Raw genomic sequence first — 23,049 nt, forward strand, 5'->3', positions numbered from 1 at the left:
CTGAACTTTAAACTAGGTAATGGAAACTACGAACAAAATAACCAGACAAATACAAACAAGAGGATAAAAGCATGAACTGCAAAGGGTGGAGGGTTCAACAGTGAAAAAGCGCCCATTCTTGGCACAATTACTCTAGAGACTACTTCAAAGGATCTAGCTAGCATAGAGAGCTGCTCTTTAGGTATCCAATAAGTTAACAATAGGCAATAAATAAATTCCATTATTTCTGAGGCAGTAAAAATTTTGTATAAAAATAGAAATGCTTTTTACAAATAAAATTTACAGGCCTGTGGCTTTCTTTTTTTTATTATTATTAAATTTATCTCTCAAGAAACATCAAGTATTGTCACTCATTTTATTTTATTTTTTTTTTATTTTAAACCCTGTAGCTTTAGAAACAGATCTCTAAATCTTTTTTACATTAATCCTTTCCAAAAAAACCAAGAACTTAAAAAAATGAAATATAAAGACGACCAGTGTAAAATCAGACTAATATATAACAATACATTGTTTTGAACCGAAAAAAAATCAGATCTTCTCAAAAAACAAGTTGATGTAGTGGAAAGACTTGTTTCAATTTTTGTTGCAAAATAAGTGCTTCAACTGGCATGAGGCCATTTTGTTTAACCTATAAACTGCTGGTGCCACCCTGGTAAAATACGATCCATCCATACAAAACAACTTTTATTGTGTGCTAATGGCACCAGGGTTCACAGAGTTAAATTGCACATTTTTTGTGTCTGTGTGTGTGTGTGCTGTTTGGAATTTCAAGACATTTATTTTTTTGTTTCAAAAAGGAGATAAATTATGCTGCAAAACAAAATACAGTAACGCAACTCAGTAATTACTTGGCAAGGAAATGGGAGCCAAGTGTAGAAAGGACAAGTGGGGAGATGGAAGTGGTAACTGTAAAAATAACTGTCTCTTGGTGAAGGTTGGCTCTATGTTCTTTCTTAACCCCCCTGCAGAGGACAGGTTTGCTCATGGGACTTACCCTAAGAAAGCTAAAATAAGAGCAGTAAGCATCTGGGGTTAAGATCAGTAAGGTTTGCTGTCATTTTTGGAGCGTTTCAGCTGAACCTTCAAGCGTTTCATGCCAATCTGAAAGCCGTTCATAGCCTGGATAGCAGCTTGTGCAGAGACCGGATTGTCATAGCTAACAAAACCTGCGAGACACAGAACACAGGCGGGAGAGAAAGTCAGCTCTAGGTTAGAACAAATGTCAGAAGGCATTTTGTAAGGATTTTATGATTGCTATTTATCTGACACATTTACCTTGCTTTCAATTAGTTCTTTGATCACATTTCATATCCCATTTCCTCTCCCGTTTCCTTTTGCCTTCCTCTTTACCTTCATAATATTTCTTTACTAGCTGGGATGCAGTTGGCCAATTTTGGCGCAATGCAGTTTCCATTCTGTTATTTATCTACCTACCTTAGAGACTGAAGATACTTATTACTGTAACACTTTTCAGTGTAGAATCTACATGCCTCCCAGTCTATTAGGAAGTGCTATTTAGGCCACTCTGCAAAAGGGAAGCTGAAACAGCAAGCCTGGTTACAGAATCAACCCCCAAACTGCCTAAACCTAGTTTAGGTTTAACTCACACCTGGGTGTCAGTTCATGTATGCTTATGGAACACTCATCTCTTTAGGCTCTTTGGGCCTAGGACAGCTGCAATATTAATATTTTGTAATTTTACAGCTCCTTCCAGTTCAAGACCTCAGGGTACCTTAATGTTAGTTAATTCAGTCTCTTGGTCCCCAAAGGAGTACGCAAACATCAAAATTAAGCAGCATCATAAAGACAATGGTAGGGTTTGATGAGAGCTCCACGACCTGCTCCTCGTGCGTGAGCACTAACTAGGAGGATAATGCTTGCTTGGGTAATTCAGAATGGCTGGCCTGGCTCAGATTTCTTTTCCCTGGGAGACTGAAAATGTTCTGTTCATAATATATTCAAATCTCCCTGATTCTGGAAGCTCAAAGTTCATTTTCATATCTGGGCCTCCCACTTGTAATTGTAAAGCTCGCCTAACTGCTGCTCTGCCTCTGCTCAGGCTAATTATTACTGTACTCAGCCTGCTGTTATGCATCTGCTTTGAAATGCTCTCTCTTCTTTCCACTTGAATTTGCCTTAACATATATCCCTTCACTCTCTTAAATCATGGATGCCACACACTTTGTCTTCAGTCCTAATACACAGTCTTCTTACAGTCCTAATACAGTCTTCTTGGTGCCTCTCTTTTCACCAACCAGCTTTATTTATCTGCGCTTAGTGTCTGTGTACTTCTTAGATTCATAACCTCTTTTTACCATTACTTTAACCTAACCTTTTATGGCTTTTGCACTGCTGCCCTCTTCCAATTGCAGAGTCAGAGTGTTATTATGCTTTCTCCACTGCATAAAATCCTCTCCCCTTATCAAGGTATCCTGGTCCAGCTGCTCTTATTCACAGATCATCCCTGTGGCTTCACCTTAAATCAACTTCACCAAACTATTTAAGTTAAGACTCTTCTCTGACAACTCAGGCTAACTTCTGTTCCTTCCACTCAAAACAGCCTCTCATCTAAATCTCTGCAGACCTTCTCCTGGCCAAAGCCAATATGCTCTATCCATATTGTCCTGTGGTTGATTATTTGTTACCTCCTTAATGGATAATAAATGTTCTTCCATACCTTCCTTGGTTTTAGTAACTCTTGCCACTTCCTCACTTTCTCCCTGAGATCATTCCCTCCTAAATTTTTTGCCAGATCCTGAGGAGCTTCATCACTCTTCCTTTCTTCCTTTCCCCTACTTGTTTCTAGGAGGTCATGTCTGTTCACATGACTCCAGTCATTATCTTAGCTCTACGTCCTGTGTCTCCTTCCATCAGCTCTAGGATTGTCTCGGATAAAAAAGGGAACTAGCACAAGTTGGGAGGCACTTTCCAGGCAGATGATCCACAGCTGAGGAATAGCTACTCCTACCTACCTTGACAACTCAGCATTTCCCTCTACAGATTTCCTGACCTTCAGTTAATTCTCTTAAATGCACATTACTGCTATGAACTTATCATCACTGTAGTTCCTTTCCTTTGTACCTAGTTTTATCTACCTGGAAAGTAGGCAAGTGATCTAAACTAGTCACTTGGCATCTGTCGTTTGAGAATGAAGAGAAGGAAGCACACTGCTGGCACCAGCCCCTATCATTCAGTTGTTATTCTGATTCACAATTTGTCTCTTTACACAGAATGCAATACCTGCATTAGCTTGTTACACTCTCGTCTTCTTCCTCATTGAGAACCATCATTTATAAAGCTTACTGAGGAATCTCGAATTCCTTCCCTTTATTTGTATTATTCTGATTGCACCCATTCATCACTTTTTGTCTGAATCTTAAACCACAGGTTACATGAAGCTGGAATGATGTTTCTTATTAATTCTCAAAGACCCTGTCATGACAACTCTGATTTTTGTTTTAGATCATTGGGTATCTCTATAATCAGGATAAATAATTTTCATCATTCAAGTAACAATTTTGCTGTAAGGCCGACTGCATTTCTGCACTGCTGTAACTGGGTGCCCCCTACTCTGCTTTCGTTACATACCTCATTTTTTCTTATAAGGTTTGTGAAAGGCAAGACATAAGCTTGAAGAACGAAATGCTTTTTCTGCTGAATCAACTAAAGCCCGTGGAGCCTGTGAGAACTCATGGAAACACACTGTCCTGTCATCCTCATCACCATTTAATCCTTTGAGCATTCATTTTGGGTTGGACAAGAAAAGAAAATACGCCTAAGTCCTTTTTCTGCAAAGAAAAGGTATTTTTTGTTTTGTGAAGCAGTTTTTCATAAAGATTCATCATTGTCTATCACTCACTCAAAATGAACCTTCCCTTCCCATTTCTGCCAGTGGACAGACTTGGACTATCTTTACACCTTTTGGATGTTCAACCTGTTCTCGTCTGTAATCTGACTTTCTCTTCCTTTGGGCAGGAGATTGGAAACTCCAGAGTAGGAAGGCCTAAGCTTGTACAAACTATTGCAATTACTATTACTGTTACTCGGGGAAAAAAGACCAAACCAAAGCAACAAATAAAAAACCCCAACCCAAACTGTACCAAGCGCATTGACCATTTATGATTCAGCAGAGAAATGGGTTCTTCAGTGGCACTATTGTTGTACATTTTGGGTGGGAAGACAGAAAAAAAAATAAAAAGGTTTTTGAAACACAAATATAGGACCAAAACAACAAATAGATAGTTCTTCTAATAAAGCTGAAGAGGTGCATGCAGACTATGCCAGTACATTAAGCTAGCAGGACTAGTTCCTGCTTCGCTTGTGATTTGCAGCATTGCCAAGCAGTCACCCACTGAATCAGAAAACCCAACTTCGTCTGCCACTTCTATTTTTTGTTTTTAAAGCAGAGCTCCATCCCTGGTGGCAGAGTATCTGGGAAGGAAAACTGAGCAATGGAATTATCAGTGAAAGTGGCCTAAAACCAAAATGACAGAGGATTCCTCCATCCATTGGGTGTTGACACCTCCATTTTCCCTTAAAGAAGATAACTTTGGAGCATCACTTAAAGTTAGGCAATTGTGTCCCACAAACCCAGAAAAATGTGTAAGAAGGTAATCAAAGAGTAAAAGAAAATGCACAAAAAGCAAGCATAGGAAACGATCTGATAAACTGAGCCACCTGTCCAAACTAATTTACATTCTTTCAGCAGTCACCACAATTGCTGCATTTCGATTAACGTAGCTTGATTTGACATTTCATCAAGATTCCTGGAAACCTCAACAACGATTTTTTAACCCAAACATACTAACAGAACTGGCTCCAGATCAATGGGGAGTCCATTTCAATTCCACTTTTCAAATTTGCAAGAGCCTCAGGGACTGCTTTAACCCATTGCAGAAACAGGCTTGGTCTATACTGGTCTAGATATGAATAATTTTTTGTAAAGCCTAAAGAAGTGAATGCTTCAAAAATCAACTGCAAGACTGTGGGGAAGTGTAGAAAGAATGTCACACTTTTTCTGTTAACTGAACCAACATTCTAACTATACTATCCAATTCTCACTTTTCATATATACAGTTGCATTCCTTCACTCTGGGAAAGAATTGCTACTTTTAAGGAAATTCCAATATTTTATGTCAGCCCTTATAAAACTCATGTTCAAGAGATTCCTTCCTCCTCCTAAATCCTTCCTGTTTCTTGTATAAGACCATAATTATTAGACACATGCTCCAAAAGTTTGCCACACTCACATTCTCTGCTCCATTCCATCAAAGCACTGAGCTGGTGCATCTCTGCTATTCCAAAGACATCAGCCCTCATAATCAACCCTAAAACTATTTTTATACCAACACATCATCTCCTCCTCTGCTGTGATCTAATTTTCTGAGAGCTCAAAGTATTCTCTGGGAAACTTGACAATGATCTTGTGAGGCTCTCTTCATCCCTGCCCTAAGGTAAGGGAAATGCCACCTTCCATAACACACTGGAACCCATCCACAACAGCTGGAGCTGCATACCTAGACATCAACTGTCTGCAAAATACTGAACTACATGTACACACCATTCAGTGACTAACTGCAAAATCTTGTACTTAATTCAGAAGAAAGAAATTCCTGTAATGTAGAAGTAATGGGTTAAACATAGAGCTTTTTTTAAGTGGCTCAGCTATACAATAGAGAATAATTAGGTATCCATAAAAAGGCAATTTAATAGTATACTAAATGACATTCCCCCACATAGGGTGTAATTAGTTTCATGTACTTGACACATTCATGCAAGATGTCAGACTGGAAGATTATTACTGGGTTTTTTTTCATATCCAATTCTTAGTTAGAAGTAGTTTGTCTGTGCATCTTCCTGCTCATTTGAGGATTAACAGTCCATTATTTTTCGAATGATTTTCCAGTATGACATTTCTCACATTGCTGTTAATTTTCTTTCCTGGCCCCTTTTCAGTACAGTGCATGTGGTTTTACTATTTGATTTATTAAATTTGACATACCAAAGCACTTGCTCAAATTGGTCTGTTTGTCAATGAAGACTTTAGCAGAGATAACATTTCCAAAAGGCATGAACATCTGCAGAATGTCCTGGTCTCCAAACTCCTGGGGGAGGTGGTAAATAAAGAGGTTTGCCCCTTCTGGACCTTTAGGAAAATAAAATAAATAAAAAAAAGAAGTATGAAAACAGCTATTACAAGTGCTACATTTAATCTGTTTTTCCATAATACTTACTGAGGCTGATGGTCAGAAAGCATTTCACTTTCCAACTCTGAAGGAACAAAAGCAAGTGGATCATCAGAGGAGAGCAGCTGAATTGCAGCTCTTTAGAGCATCCCATCTTGAGTAGTGTTTACTTTGAAAAGTGTTTATTTCATAATTCTACTACAGAAGTAGTTAAATTTATCCTCTTTCTTCAATTTACATGAGTGTCTTTTGGTATAATTAAGGTTAGGAAAACAAGTACAGAATGTATTGGCTCTCAAAATACCCCAAGAACTGCACAAGGAGTCCTCTGCTGCTTCCAACACCTGCATGGGTTTGTCAGTTTAATTCCAGTTGCAGGAACTTATGGAAATGGAAGGAGGTTAGCTCAGATTTGAGTACCACAGATTTAAACTCAACGGGCCAGAAAATGGTGCAGATAGGAATAAAAATAATAATAAGCACACCTTGTGACTTAAAAGTCATTGAAGTCAGTGAGAAAAAGATATTCAGAATTAAATTTGTACTGACTAATTTCAAAATGAGACTTTTTTGTTTTAATACAAATAGAAAGCTCTGTCTCTTGGAAGAAGCTTTGTAAAGAAAGTCTTTTAAAGAAGTTCAAAATTACATAGTTGGGTTGCAACTAAATGGCTTTAGACTTAGTTCAGTTTGCAAAGAAGGGTGTAAACTCAAAGGTGCTTCGAATACTTTTCTTACAGACAAGATTTGAGATATGTAGCATTAAAGGTGTAGGTTAAAACACTCATCCTAGTATTGATAGGTTATTTTTTTCCCCTAGCTCAACAGCAACACACTGGAAACAAGCAATGGATGCCAGGAAGAGTGTGATATATGATGGAGCCAGATGTGGCCTCCCCATGCAGGCTCCAGCGGTGTAAGTGGTACACAAAGAGAATGAGCATTTCAGCTAAAAACACACCTAGAATAGCCTGATTACCTATTCTCTTGCTTAATGGAACCTAAATCTGCCTCAGATGTGATGCCCTTGGCTTTCTGGAGAGGAAGAGGAAAGCGCTCATCAGATTTACAGAGCTCCTTCTGTAGCAACAGAGCTACAGAGCCTCACCTCTCCCACATAGAATCAGGCTGGCTGCTCTCTTTCAGCCTGAAGGAAATGGTAGCAAAGCTTGCCCAAAAGGAGGAGAGAAGTTAATTAGATTTAAAAAAAACCCAAACCAAAACCACCAAAAAAACCCCACCCCAAACCAATATTTATTTATTAATGTAGGTATTTATTTATTTATTTCTGGGGAGGTGGGTAAAAACACCTTCTACTTGGAACTTTTTTCTTCTTGGCACAAGTAAACTGTCATTACCATAAATAATATTCTTTAAAGTAGTAGAGGAAAAAATACTAAATAATATTTAAGAGCATATGCACGAGGCAGTTCATTGTGCTTTAGCATTAAATATTTATATAGCATTTTTCTCTGGCACTTGTTTATCCTCAACCACTCCAGACTCTTCACAATTCCATCAGAAATTGTGGTAAGAGACAAAACACTGTTGTCAGTAGTGGAATTCACTCACTTGAGCTTAACCACTGCTAACAGATACAAGACACATAACAAAAATACTGTGTTTTAAAAAGAATGCTGGCAATTCTTAAAAATAAAAAAATAGGCCTAAAGTTGATTTGAATGTTTCTGAACAGGAAAAAAATTTACAATACTTAGAAAAAAAAAATCAAGCTGTCCTTCACTATGTATCTTGCAATGACACCAAATAAACAATTTTTTTCTGGTGTCAAGTAGTCTATTGTCACCAAAGGGCCTGAGGTGAAAGATAAATGCAGAAAACAAAAAACATGGAAAAAAAAAGATTAAAAAAATTCCCTTTCATTTTAAATAATTCAAGCTTTTAGCAGCAAATGAAGGAAAGACTTCAGAGAAAATATACATATTAACTCCAGTGTCCCTATACAATAACCAGCTGGGGGAATGCCAAATTTCTCTTCCTAAGAAACACAACCCACAACAGTACAAGATACTATTTCAAAAGAGGATAAAAAAGATTTCTCTTGAGAATATTATACTAGGTGTATTTCCAAAGCTTATCCTTGCCAAAGAACAGTAGTAACAACATAGATAGAGTCTTAGAAAGCATGCAGCATTTTCCTGTCTTTGTAGAATTATGTGGAAATTAGGACAGGAGAAAGCAATGAAAACAGAAACAGCCCCCCTCAAAATGCCTGGGAAATATGAAGGAGAACGGAAGAGGGGAAAAGGGTAGCCTCATTTTCCTAAACACCTTGTAATTAGCATTCATTTATTCTTAGCAATAACTTCCTGAGGTTTATTTGCTGTGGGTGTGGGGAGAGGGGTGCAATCATTCACTTAGCTCCTTCCTCACAAGACCCACAATTAAGCAAAGAACCACTCAAAGTGAAAACGGATCTTGTCATTAGCTCAGCACCTTAATCAGATTAACTCCACCATGACAGAAAATGGAAACCAGAAGACAAAACTGCGAGATCTTTACAAAACCCACAGAGGGATGATTTTTGTTAGTGGCGCCTTTTTATATGGTAGCCGGTAATTGCTTTTATACAAGGAAGGGATGGGTGGCAAAGTATGACTTGAAGGACAGATGGCTGAAAAGCGAAACACATTAGAGATTAAAAGACGGTGACAGCGCTAAGCAGGAGAAAACTGGAGGAAGAAGAAATCACAGATTAGACCGCCCGAGGCCTCGCACGAGGCCTCCGTGAGGAAAGACAACACGCGGCAGCTCTTGGGCTGGGCTTTTCCTGCGTGGGCACTTACCTTCCTTCTGGCTGCCCGCGGCGCTCTGCTGCTGCAGCAGGCTCTGGCTGTAGAGGGTGGGCAGCGCGGCGGCCGCGTACTGCTGGATTCCTGAGTAGGCCTGGGTGAGCGCGTCCATGGTGCCGGCCGTGCCGTTCGTCAGGCCTGTCGCGCCGAGTCCTCCGTTCAGGGCCGCCATACCTGAGAGCATTTGAGCAACTTTACAAAAAACCCAACAATAGAGAAAAGAAATTGCACTTGTTCATTAGTGCTTTCCGAAAGTCGTTGGTATTATACTGACACTGACAACGACAGCAGTGCATGCAGCTCGGCACTCCACCAAATGGGACTGAGGACAAAGAAACACGACTCTGGCATCGGGATCACTTCAGCACAAGGGGTTGCACAGTCAAATGGACTCGCATGCAGCCTGCTCCTGGCAAGTACTACAGCTCTGTGCTCCTGAGAGCCTCTCTGCTCATCCTCCTCGACACCTGTGCTGCTGCTGTGGGTGTCTGAGGCTGGCAGTGTGGGACCTACTGGACCTGTGTCCTTGTGAGATGGCCACTGGCAAAAGCAGTCTGTGAGGAAACCTGCTCTCTCTGACCAGGGTCTTCAGCAACAGGCCGTGACAATGCCATATCAGAAGTGTTTTTCTCATACAGAGTAAGAAGAGAACCCTGATTAACTGCATTCTAAAACATGTTTTTTTTCAACCCAAATGATTCTGTTATAACCCTCTGTACAATTACAAGCTTTGCCCCTTAGGCTTGTGGCAGAAAGATGGACTGTGATGCTCTTTGCTTCCACCCTCCTCCTCTAGTTCCTCCAGTCACTCATAAAGAGATGAAAAGCAGCACAGCCAGACTGACTAAAAATACTTCATCCAGAGTAGGCACCTTTCATGATGAAACAAAAACATTTATTGCTAGCAATGTTAATCTTCACAAGGGAAGCAGAGTTACTTTTTTTAACTTACAGCAATTCTACATCCCGATAAGTAACAGAGTGATTTAACTGGGATGGCTGCTAAAGAGCAAATTTCAGATGGGATTGCTAGCTGTGCAGAAAATGACATCCCTCATCCATGCAAACAGTGTGGGCTGCACAAGGAGTTGTACTATGATTTCATGGTGGACAAACTACAGCTTTCCTCCTTTGCTTCTACTGCTCAGCATGGCTCCTAAACGACTTATGTTGAAATTAACAGTGCTGGCATCATCTTTCAGAGATTCCAGAAAAAGTGAATTTGTAGCTGGAAGTTGAGGGTTAAGACCCCTGCTGATCTTCCACACACCTAACCTGTGTCAACCTGAGCACTGAGAGCCCATCAGGACTGAGAGTCAGGGTGTGTTTTCTGCACAATTAGCTACCCCAGCTCCCCAGTTTCTAGGTGAAGAGCTCACAAACAAAGGGCTTAACAGGCCCATAGAGGTACAAAAGATCAGTCACTAGAAAAATACGGGGGGGGGCACCCAGAATCACCAACAACCATTCCTTAGACACTGTGTAATGTTTTGACTGGTAAAATGGTGGGTGCGATAGATGTGACTGGTGGTGTCATATTAAGACCCCAAAGCAAGGAAGAGTAAAGAGAAAGAAAGAGCTTAATTGCACAGCAATAATAAGGGTTGGTATGTAAATTGCGGAAAAGTGGAGAAATCAAGCAGAGTACACTTTATAGTAAATTAATAAGGAAATCTGTTAGACTGGGAAACAATCTTCAAGGAAGATGGCAGAAACCTTATCACATATAATTTAGATACAGGAAGAATACTGCAGGGAATTATCCATCATTGACAGAGGAGGATAAAGATGCTGACCTCAGTATCCTTCTGCCTCTTATGTAGATTTGAAAAGCATATTCCTATGAGTCTCCAATAATCAGGACAATTGCTCAAGTGGCACCTTTTTGGCTCCACCAGAGTCTGTGCCAATTAAGAGAATTGTACTGCATAAATTATACCTTTTGATCTTACTATAATTTGTGTGACTAAACACTTGGCAGAGATGTGATATTCTTAGCCTTTCCTTAATAAAATGTCTCACTTTGAAGACTTCTCTTTCCCCTTCACCCCACTTCAGAGCATTGCTCTACTCTGATGGGAGGTACTGGCTGCCACTGCTTTGAATAAAAATCCCTGTCAGAGCTTAACAGACCCGGGTATTTCTTGTATAAGAATTCCAGTTATAAAGCTGTATTGGGCTTGGGTGGTACTGGGGGGCATAAAGGAGTGGTTTCTCTGAGAGGCTGCTGGAAGCTTCCCTTGTGTCCTGCAGAGCCAATGCCAGATGGCTCCAAGATGGACCCATCAGTGGCCAAGGCTGAGCCCATCAGTGACAGTGGTACCACCTCTGAGGTAACATGGTAAAGGAGAAAAAAGCCTGTGTGATGGGGACTGCAGCTAGAGAAGAGAGGAGTGAAAATGTGTGAGAGAAACAGCTCTTCAAGGTCAGAGAACGAGGGGCAGGAGCTGCTCCAGGCTCTGGAGCTGAGGTTCCCCTGCAGCCCCTGGTGCAGCCCACAGTCAGGCAGCTGTGCCATGCAGGACATGGGGGTCCATGGGGGAGCAGAGATCCACCTGCAGCCCATGGAGGAGCCCACACCAGAGCAGGGGGATGCCCAAAGAAGGCTGTGACCCTGTGGGAAGGCAGTGCTTCGGGCAGGACCTGTGGAGAGAGGACTGCACTGGAGATGGTTTGCTGTCAACAATTGTGACCCTGTGGGGGGCCCACTCTGGAGCAGCCTGCTCCTGAAGGGAAACGTCATGGAGCAGATTCACATTGGAGCAATTGCAGAGTGCTGCAAGCCTGTGGAAAGGAACTCAAATGGAAGGAGCAGGTGAAGAACTTTCTCCCATGGGAGGGACCCCATGCTGGAGCAGAGGAGCAGTGTGAGGAGTCCAACCCTGAGGAGGAAGGAGCTGCAGGAACAATGTGTGATGAACTGACTGCAGCTCCCATTCCCTGTCCTCCTGCACCACTGGGGACAGTAGGTGGAGAATTCAGGAATAAAGTTAAGACTGGGAGGAGGTAGGAATGGGGAGAAGGTATTTTTAAGATTTGGTTTCATTTCTCATTATACTACTCGGACTTGATCTGTAATAAATTAAAGTAATTTCCCCAAGTCAGGAGTGTTCTGCCAATGATAGTAGTTGGTAAGCGATCTCTCCCTGCCCTTATCTTGATTCACAAACCTTTTGTTCTATTTTCTCTCCCCTGCCCAGTTTAAGATTGATAGAGTGGCATTCAGAATATTATAGTAACAATAATAATAACAAACCCAATATCAATAATATATTTTAACAATAAATTATGTATAATAGACAATATATTATCTATTGTATATTAAATATTACTACTACTACTAATTTGATCCTGAGGCTGACTGTAGTCTGCTCTGATGTTTTGTACTTAGGTTTGTACACTGCTTGCATGAGTGTACACACAGGACTGGTAAAGCAAAGGCTCCTGATAAAGCAGCTTGTATCTCTCCTTTTATTAGAGTGTTGAAATAACTTGATAACAGAGGTAGCATTAAGATACCATGTTATCTTTCATGAGTCATTGGCCTATTAGTTAAACATGCTGCAGTGGGCAGCATCCTCCCCCTCCTTTCCCTGGAATCAATAGCACCTTCCCACCCAGAGGTTCCAGATCAGCCATCAGCCAGACATCCCAGCCCACGGCACTGCTCCTGGGAAGGACACAGCTACTGCTGCCACAGCCCACGTATGGCACACACCTCTCTCCTGGGCAAAACAGAGCAGCAGAAAGCACCCAATACTTTTTCTGTTCTTACATTTTTTATGAAATCTGCAAGGCCCAGCTGCTGTTACACATCTCTGCCATCTCTTTATTATCTCTACCAATGCACCTCAGTCACACACTGAACTCTGGTCCCTTCCTCCCTTCTGTGAAATAACCTTTTGGAGTCTCTCATCTATGGCTTTCTACTTTTCTGAGTTTCTCTACATAATACAAAAGCAACAAAGCTTGGCAAGTCCAAAGGTCTCTCAAAGTGCTTTTCAAGCACCTTCAAATCTGTCATGAATAGTTTTATCTCTGTTTTACAGATGTAAATAAGGGGGCAAAAAGGCTAACTGACTGCCCTGGGGTCACACACAAATTCTGTGCCATAGCTGTCCAGTATCCTAAAAGTATGGTCTCCTTTCTTAATTGCAAAGAATTGCTTCCTCCCTTTTTGTAATTTTCCCTCATAATTCATAATTCTTTTTGTTACTTAGAATTCTTAAATTTACATGCACAAAGCAGACAGCCTAATGGTTTGCATTTAAAGTTGTAGGTGTTTCAAGAACAACCTAGAGAAGACTGAATCCCCACACTTAGTTACAACTGCTGCCAAAACCTTGGAAACACTTAAACTTACCATACTCCACTTTATTTAAGGCCTCCAGACATCTTTTTAAAATGCTGCTCTCTACAGTGACAGCACTATCAGCCTCCATAGCACAGCTTCTTTTCACAGACCCAGACAGGACTGAGAAAACAGATAACAGTCTTCTAGTGAGCTCAGTGTGGAAGACATTCTCAATGTGATTTTCAGAGCAGGACATGGCTTAGGCAGAAGAGCATCTCTTTAAGCCTCTATATACATCAATGCCTAAACCCAGTGCCACTTGCTGATTAATTTTTGGGTTAAGCTCTGCTTGACTTGTGTTTGGATTTTCTAGTTCCTCAACTAGAAGCATGTCACTCAATTCCCAATTTGCTGGACAGTTACTTCAGGAATGTCCATGGCCAGTGAATATTTTTTACGAGCCTGCTTAACATAGTGGTATAAGCCATGTCAGTGTGGAACATCAGACTTACTAAACATGGTGTTTCCCAAAGGCAATCTCCCAGGTGGGTTTGAGTGTGAATGACTGACTCAGACATGATCATCAGGAGAAGCCCCAAACTGTCATTAAAATAGACAGGGGAGATTATTGTAATTTGAGCAATGCTTCATTATCATCAGCATCATGAGTACCAGAAACTGATAATCAAATTCCCTTTTGAGGGAAACAGTGCCCTAATTCTGAGCTGTGTCATGGGGAAGCAGTTTCCCCTCTTTAGCTCTCTCTCATGTATGCATATACATAGACAGACATATCCACATACATTTTGTAAGCACTATACACATATCCATAAAAACACCCATGAAGAAGATTCGAGACTGCAGTCACTGTCAGTACAAGTCCATAGAACAATGGTGACTTAAAACAAACTGAAATCTGGTATCAAGTTGTGAATACATCATTAATACTTCAAATGACACATGCAGATAAGTTTGCACACATATCACCTCAAAATACTTGCTGAGAAAATGTAAACTCTTTGCTTGGAGCCTAGCAAGGAGTGCTAAAAGGAGTGCAAGAGAAGGGTTTCCACACAATGAGCTCACAGGATTCACTCATGCTTGTTTTTCATGAAGAGAGTACATTATGTTGGAGTGTTCCAGTGTGCCTGGCTTCTTAGTACTTGCAGAGCGGAAGGAGTGGGATGTCATATTTTGCTCTTGATATTGTGATTTTTTTATACACCAAGTGAAGCACAATGACTGTTAATCAGAAAGGACATTTAATGGTTTCTGACTCATGACAGGGTAGATCTCTTACTACAAGAGCTCACGAGAGGAAAGGAGGTAAGTTAGCTTTCTATGCATGCCATTTCCAGTGGCTTGCTTTGACATTACTGGAATAAGAAGAAAACAAACTAACATCTGCCATTTTGGGATCTAATACTCATTTTCTTAAGTTGCCCTTGAGTTCTATTTACAAAGAAAATACAAAGAAATATTTACAAAGTTCTGTGTGAAATGCACATGTCCTTGCCAGAAGCAAGTCTTGTTTTACACGAGACCCCATGCAACCATTCAACATTGCTACACAGACATCCATAAGCCCCCTTCCTTCCCAGCTCCCAACAATGCCAACCAGAGATCACAGAACAAAAAGATTGGGTGAGCAGCCAAGTAACAGCGACAGAAAGGACATCATGCAGAGCATCAGAGTGAGCAAGAGATACTGAGGAGGACATCCATTCCTGAGGGTACATTATGATGGGTCATGGACTGGCAATGACCAAATAGATTCCTTGCATTGCAAAAGGAAATGCAAGGAGCAACAGCAGCTAAAGAAAAAAAAGGAGGGAGGGGGGAAAATGCAGCTGGGCAATCTCTTCCATTACAGGCAAAGGTGAAGTCATCATAGCAGAAACAATAATTTAAAAAATCCTTCTTCTTCAAGAAAATCTTGACCAAGGCTAAGAACAAAGAAGAATGTTCTAACAACTACTGGCATCTACTTAGCTGGAGATGCCAGGGTTTGTTAAGATGTCACGGGATAGGTGTGTGTGCTCTGGCATTACAGGTGACTGACTGCATGTTCTCCTATACTTGCCAATTAGAAGACAAAGACTTGCCTTCATTTTTAAAGCATGTTGCCCTCAAGTCAATTAGATTATTCTTACAGATTTTAAAGGACTGTCTCTGTGGCAAACATCTTTCTTAGCATCACATTTCTGAGTGAGGTTTTGTACATTGGGGTGATACACCCGTTGTCAGACTCCCTCAATTAAAAAGGAGCCTCTCCTACAACCTAGACAACCCAAATCCCCAATGACAATTCTTTTACCTTCCATATGCACTGCAAGAGGAGGAGTCTTTTTGAAGGGACACAAGGAAATTCACTTTGCAGAACAAACTGTGTGAAACAAAAGACTCCAGAGAGCTACATATGTAATAGTAGTATGGAACTGAATCAACTTGACCCCCTTATTTGGTGTAGAGATTAAAAATCCTATTATCACTTTACAATTGATAGTTTTTGTGGCATGATTATTGGGGAAGGCTGTCCACCACAGCAATAAATACTCACTGTTTACGGTACCTGCTAGTGCATTAATATTATTCAGTCCAACAGTGGCTCCAGCCAGTCCTTGGAGAGTACCCAGAGAAGTCAAAGAATTCATGGCCGCACCAGCTGTGGAATTAGCAGTTGATGCAGCCACTGAAAGGAAAAAAAGCAAAGCAAAATTAAGGCAATTAAGTTTGTTTATTTTATTTAATCACAGAACAGCTTACAATCACACACAGGAGCACAACAGGGCTACTTGGAAGGAGAAAGAAAAAAGAAAATGAGACCAACAAGACCAATCTTGTTCAAGACCTGAGCAGTGTGACTGTTCATGGGAAGTGTTGATGAGTCTAGAACTTCAAATACTAGACCACAAAATTCAGTACGGTGCTATTATTTGCAAATATAATACCAAACCAGTATTTGTCGGATCAGACACTTTCTCAAAAGTTTGTCAATCAACCTAGCAACGCATGTTGATCAGCTAACTAGGCTTTTGTGAATTTGCCACACACCTCAAAGTCCATCATTAAACAAACAAGAATTACTCAGAAATTTTGTCATTCAACAGATTACTGTTCTGGGCCCCAAATGTTCTAAGAGGAAGTTTAATTATTCTAAGTGAAGACACTATTCTCTAGGACACTTTATGAACTTCATTTAAAGAGCTGAAGATTAAAATAAAAAGAATGACCAGGCAAATACAAAATGTAAATACAATTCATTTTATTGCAGGCTTTTATCCTGGCCTTTGTACATAGCTAGTCCTGTATATGCACCCCTGTGATACTGTATGTATCTCCAAAAGCTCTGACACAGGGGAAAAGGTGGAAAAAATGTCCTTGATGCCACAATGTCAAGCGAATGATGAAGGTGGGTGAGATGAATCCACCTAAATTATGTGTTTAGGGAGAGAAAGAGACTCACTCTCTTGTCATAAGAAAGTAATAAAGACTCATCATTTGGGATATGTTGGGTGAAATAGAAATACCTGTCTGTCTCACAGAAGGGCCTCGAATAATGAGTGTAGATTAAACACTTAACTCACAGATAGGTAAAGGTATACCAGATGAATCACACTCATAAAGCTGCAGAAGCAATTAAATTTTTAGCCCGTCTCCTGAGCCCTACTTTTGTGTATCAGTCATAAAACTTCCTTTTTTTTCCTATTATAAAGTTGAATTACCTTAGGAAAAGTGAACATTTAAAGTCAGAGTTTTGTTGATGATGCACTGGAGGCACGTCATGTTTACAATCAGGCTTTTTTGCTTCTATTTGTTACCTAGCTATGAAATAGTTAATTCCACTTTTACTTGATGCTTTTTTGGACTGTCAAACACATCACATTACTCAGTGAACCCTCAAGAAAGTGAAGTCTCTAGAGCTGACAGGATCCAGTAAGGAAAGTAGGAGGCAACTTTTTCACTCTGTGGGTAAACCTTGAAGCTCTAACCTACAAATAACCTGCCTCTGCAACATTAAGACCCACCAAAGACAAGTTTTCGCACTCTTGGGGACTCAAAGTACAAGAATATTCTTGCTCTGGGGGAAGAGAGATTTCCAGACTCTGTTATGCAGTCCTTGTCTCTTAGCATCTGCGATGTCAACACAAATAATTTTATATGTCGCAAACAGAAGCAGCTTTGATTATTCAATCTGTCCCCACAAAGCAATAAGAATCCAATAATGTCTTTGATTAAAAAAGTAATTAAAAAACAAGTTAAAAAATCCCACTTTTTTCAGATAACGTGGGCACCAACAGAGAGGCAAAAACCAAAAACACTGGTCTGTGCTCCTGTCAATGTTCGCTAGCAAATAATTTAAATGAAGTATATAAAACTCAACTCTGAGGGATCTGATTAGTTTTGACTGGACTGAATTCCATCCATTTTCTGTTTTAGAGGATTACTACCCTTTTCTCTCGAGGAAACACATATAGTTAAGAAATGAGAGAAATGGGGACTAGAAAACTGCCTCTAAATTACATTAAAGCTGGGGGCAAACAGCTCCTGTGAACAAGAGCCATATGCTTATGCATTGTCAACACATCTGTCAGGGAAGGCAAAAAAAAATCTGCTTAAAACCTTCCCTCTTGTGCAGCCCACAGAGAATTATGGGGGCTCTTATTACTGGCTGCTTAAACACATGCTCCAGGGATGGTCAATATCAGGAGGCAACATCTCTTTTCTTCTTTTTTTGGTAGCAAGTTTCTCTATTCTGTCAGGCAAATAATGAGCAGGTACCTCAGTGCTTCTCCCACTTGAAGCTGCAATGCAGATTATCTAGTTTGCCTGAATAAAGACTTGGCTCATACTCACCGTACAATATTGGTTGAAGCCCTAAAGCACCTCAGGAATGAGTTACATTGTTGTGGTATTTCTTCTGCTATGCAGGGATCTGCCTCACAGATGCAGTGGGACAATGCTCTTTCCTCTTTGGCTTAATATTACTTTGAGAAGAAAGAAACTGAACACATTGTGTGATTTCCACCATCTTATTGGACAGGGGGTTCAGAATGTTCAGGGGAATAGAAATGAAGGGAACTGCTTTTTTTAGGGTGCTCGGAGAGATCAAGCAACCTCTGCATGAGGCTTCCTGAGAGACCCCACACTAATTGATTGAGACCTGCATGTATGAAATAAAGATGAAGACAGTGATGAGCTAAAATATTACCATAAAGGGCTATAAAAGGTCCAACAGAGGTGAAAATTTCTAACAAAACGCTGTATAAAACCAACAGATAAAGCAATGGCATGCCCTGTTCCCCAGAAATCTAAAGCAAGATGAAACAAAAGTTAAAAGGTTCTACAAGACAAGTGTGAAGGCTTAGACCAGCTGAAAGATTTTACTTTGTGTGCTCCCAGATGAAATCCATCTAGAGAGAAGGACTATGCTTCTCCTGTCCTTTGCCATTTTCTAGTTCCTTTCAACTAAAGAAATTGTAACATATATTAAACTGAAGGGAAAGAGGAAAAATCACATGCCTTCTGGTAATAGCAAATGATTGCACTACTTTGGGGGAACCTGTATAACTCTCTTGTGTCAGCAAAACTCTCGGGCACCACAAATGCTCAGAGTACTGGCAAAGGAAGAATAATTCACTGTCAGAATACTTTCTCTATTTATGTCTTTTAGTTGTCCAGAAGACAAAAATAGATTGGCTACCTACATAATTTATAAACTGGGTTTTGCCAGGTTCCTCTGACAACAAAGAAATTAAAAAAAACCGAATTTCACAACTCCCTCCAGCCTCCACACCAGAACATTCACAGAATCACAGAATATGCTGAGTTGCAAGGAACCCACAAGGATCACTGAGTCCCATTCCTGTCCTTGCACAGGACAGCCCAAGAGTCACACCCTGTGCCCCTGAGTATTATCCAAACACTTCTTGAACTGTGTCAGGTTCAGTGCTGTGACCACTGAGGAGCCTGATCCAGTGTCCAGCCACCCTCTGGGTGAAAAACCTTTCCCTGATATCCCACCTAAACTTCCCCTAGCACAGCTTCAGGCCATTCCCTCAGCTCCTGTCACTGGTCACCACAGAGAAGAGTTCAGTTCCTGCCCCTCCTCTTATTGTGCTTTCTCCATTTAATTGATGACATTTTCACTGTCAGCTTCAAGCTTCAAGCCAAAAAACTTGGCCCTTTGGTAACATATTCTTTGACAGAGTTCCCTTTGATACACAGAACACATTTTTATTTGGAGTGGTTGTTCTACACAATACAGATACTTGTGTTTAACTAGTAATGCTGTGCTCATGGAGATTTTTAAGGCTGGAAGGAGTTGGCATTTTCAAATGTTCTCAAAACATTCACTTCTGCCTATAAAAGGTTATAATCCCTTTTAGGTCAGGGTTTTTTTTTTTTCTTTTTCTTTTTTAACAGAAATATGAACTAGCAATGACCCATTTCTCTTTTAAATTTTAATTTAAATAACACTTCAACACAATTCCTAAAAGCTATGCCAACCTAGAAAAACAACAGGAATTAGCATAGAAACTTTTGGCCATTCTTTTGGCTAGCTTATGTCAATAGAGTCATTAAGATTTACATCATCTGGATTTGCCTCAGCTGGAAAACTAGACTCAGGATAACAGCATCTAGGAAAGGCAATGATGTGTAAATATTTCTTTGGCTTTGCTACACACACTGTGGATGGAATTAATTTCCTCGCCTCTGGCAGCCTTGTTGTTAGTTTAAGCTAGTCTAGTCAAAACTAGACTGTTTCTGAGATTTAAAGACCTCCAATTCATACACCTTACCTTTAGATTTCTATTTCAGGTTAGGCTGAATTGCTCTAAAAAGCACATGGATGAGCTCAACTACCAGATGCTACTGGTGCCTTTCCCAGTTTTCCCTCAGACTTCTTGTGCTGCCCTGGATAAAGCAATTGCTATGATTTTTTGTTGCAAGACATTCTGCTTCTTCACAGTTTCTGCTTCTTCACAGTTGCTGCCTGTCTCTTAGAAAGCTGCATCTTGAAGGCACAGGCACATTTTTGTCTTGCCTATTTACTTTCTACACCTCAAACCAAGGAGTGCCCTTGGTAGAACTTCTTGCCATACTGAAACCACAGACCTATGCTTGACTGTAGTACAGCCTTGGACAAATCCCACCCCTCTCATGTCTCAGGCCAATTTATAAAGTGAATCATAGAATCAGAGATTGGTTTAAGTTGGAAGGCATCTTTAAAGCTGAGCAGTGAGTGATCTTCAACTAGAACAGGTTGCTCAAAGCTCCATCCAACCTGACTGTGACTGTTTCCAGGGATGGGGCATCTACCACCTCTCTGGGCAACCTGTGCCAGTGTCTCACCACTCTCATAATAAAAATGTTCTTCCTTGTATCTAGTCTAAATATACCCTCTTTTAGTTTAAAAGCATTGTCCCTTGTACTATTTCTACAGACTCTGCTAAAAGGTTTGTCCTAATCTTTCTTGCAGGCCCACTTTAAGTATGAAAGGCTGCAATAAAGTCTCCCTGGAGCTTTCTCTAGGCTGAACTACCCCAACTCCCTCAGCCTTTCCTCACAGGAGATGTGCTCCATCTCTCTGATCACCTTCAGGAATCCTTTTCCCACAGTGGAGGTCAGGGTCCAGGAAGGCTGCTGAAGACAAAGAGCTAAAAACCCCAACCTCTGACTGTTGCACTGAAGGAAAGGACCTATTCCAATTGCACATGTGCCACTATATATTTTAGCAGAGAAATGGTTTGCAGTGTGTTGTCAGGCTCATTCTTTTTTAAATTTTTTTTTGGTAAATGTCTAAGTAAAGAAAATAAAAAAATCCAATGACTTCTCAGGAAAGTCCTATACCACAAAAACCCCCTAACCTCTTGGAAACTCCCTGCTATATGTGCTAACTTGGCACTATTTATGGGCAGTGTAAACTGTGCACTTCTCCAGTCCTCTTAACTTTGTCTTGTTCTCTTCCAACATGGGAATCCTTTCTGGAAATGATACACAAACTGCAAGTCTTGGAGTAAGATACTATGCATGAGGCATTATAAATATTTCAAGTGAAGTTTCCTATTGGAAACATTATTTTGGTTTTAACACAGGACTAGTGGAGAGAATCGGCAAAGAAAAGCAAGGGCAGCTTCAGCTCTTTGTGAGCATGGAGAGTTGCTCTACACCCTGCCAACCTCATCCATGTGAAGAGCAGCTATAATGTTTCTGGAGCAGAATCAGATTTCTGGTGCTGCAGGGCTTCAGGGCAGCTCCAAGACTGGCTTAACTGTGCTGGGACTTTCCACGCAGAGATCCACAATGGTAACTGTGTCAGCCCTGCTGACAGCTTTCCTTTAGGCAGCCCTTGGTCACACTCCACAAGGAGTGTGCCTGTCACTACAAATGCACGGCACAACAGGAAACTCAAGTGTTTAGTCTGAAATCAGCCACTTGCTTATCACCTCTCACCTGTGAAACACAACTTTGTTCTCATTGTTTTACTTAGTGGAGAGTTTAAATAACTCAGTGTTCAAAGTACTTCTTTTGCTCCAGTAGTGCACCAGGGATCAATACTGCCCACAAATTTTCAGGTTCAGCATCTCTGTTACTAAGCATGAGAAGCTGCAGAAAAAAGGTTCTCTTTTGGGAGACGCTCCTGGCAGATCTGTATTGGCAGTTGTCTAAGTCCAGTATCCTCTTTCTTGTACTGAGTTTGGGTGTATTTCTGATTTTCTGCTGCCTTCCTAAGCTCACTGACTCCAAGGGCCAGATGAAGTGGATCTGACACTGGTGCTGACTAAATGGCTGCCACTCAGAGGTATTCAGATGGCCAGAACTGGCCAATAGGAACCTTATGAAATTTAACAAGGATAAATGCAAAGTCCTGCACCTGGGGAGGAATAATCCCTTCAAATAACACAGCAGGGGATGGATGGGTTGGGGAGAAGCTTTGCTGAAAAGGACCTGTGGGGGTCTTGCTGGGAGGTGACCATGAGCCAGCAGCATGCACTGGCAGCAAAGAAACCAAACAGCATCCTGGACTGTGGAAGAGGAGCCAGGAGATCCAGGTTTCCTCTTTACTCAGTGTTTGTTAGATCACATCTAAATACTACAGGCAGATTTGGGCTCCTCATTGCCAAGTGCATGCTCCTCATTCAATGGCTTTGTATTTCCATGCCAGTCAGTGCCATTTTCTTCCCAACAGCTGGTCCTGCCTGTGTATTTTCCTGTTGTCAGGTTGAGTCCCTCCTCCACAGAAAGGAAGGGTTCTCATAGCAAGGAGAACATTGATCAGGTGGAGGGAGTTCAGTGGAAAGTCAGCAAATTGGTCAGCGGCTCCAGCACCCATCCTGTAATGAGCTGGACTTGTTCAGGCTGGAAAAGACATGGATCCAGGTGAACCTAAACAGCCTCCCAGTTCTTAAAAGGAAGTCACACACTTGATAGATAAATAGTACACAGAGGGAAGAGGAGTAATACATTGAAACAAGGGAGGTTCCATTCAGATATAATTAAAAATATTTGTACTGTGAGAATTGTCAAGCACTGAACAGATTACCCAGGTTGCTCCATCCATGTCCTTGGAGGTTTTAAAGACTTGTTTGGATCAATCCCTAAGCAACCTGATCTCACGTGAGCAGGGAGTTGGGCCACAGATGTCCTGAATCACCTTCCAACCTCAATTATTCTAAGGGAATTAGAGCAGAGTAGGAGAAAAGTAGAGAAAGTCAACTCACACTAAGGCAGAATGAAAGAAGGCTGAAAAATA

The 23,049-nt window shown here is 40.9% G+C and overlaps 1 protein-coding gene across 7 annotated transcripts in view; it reads right to left on the reverse strand.

The window, feature by feature from the left end:
- Window positions 1–23,049, reverse strand: part of CELF2 (CUGBP Elav-like family member 2) — a 375,554-nt gene that overhangs the window by 5,428 nt on the left and 347,077 nt on the right. For 3 of the 7 annotated variants that reach the window (XM_066318826.1, XM_066318822.1, XM_066318827.1), the window contains 4 exons: window positions 15,865–15,984; window positions 8,993–9,190; window positions 6,002–6,145; window positions 995–1,166 (listed from right to left, as the gene is read on the reverse strand). In XM_066318826.1, coding sequence (XP_066174923.1) covers window positions 1,039–1,166; window positions 6,002–6,145; window positions 8,993–9,190; window positions 15,865–15,984 — 590 coding nt within the window. In that variant the 3' untranslated portion in view covers window positions 995–1,038. Of the gene's footprint in view, window positions 1–994; window positions 1,167–6,001; window positions 6,146–8,992; window positions 9,191–15,852; window positions 15,985–23,049 lie in introns of all 7 variants that reach the window. The other 4 variants (XM_066318824.1, XM_066318829.1, XM_066318823.1 and 1 more) reach the window with 2 other exon arrangements.

The sequence above is a fragment of the Sylvia atricapilla genome, chromosome 5 (genome assembly GCF_009819655.1).
Source record: "Sylvia atricapilla isolate bSylAtr1 chromosome 5, bSylAtr1.pri, whole genome shotgun sequence".
NCBI lineage: Eukaryota > Metazoa > Chordata > Aves > Passeriformes > Sylviidae > Sylvia > Sylvia atricapilla.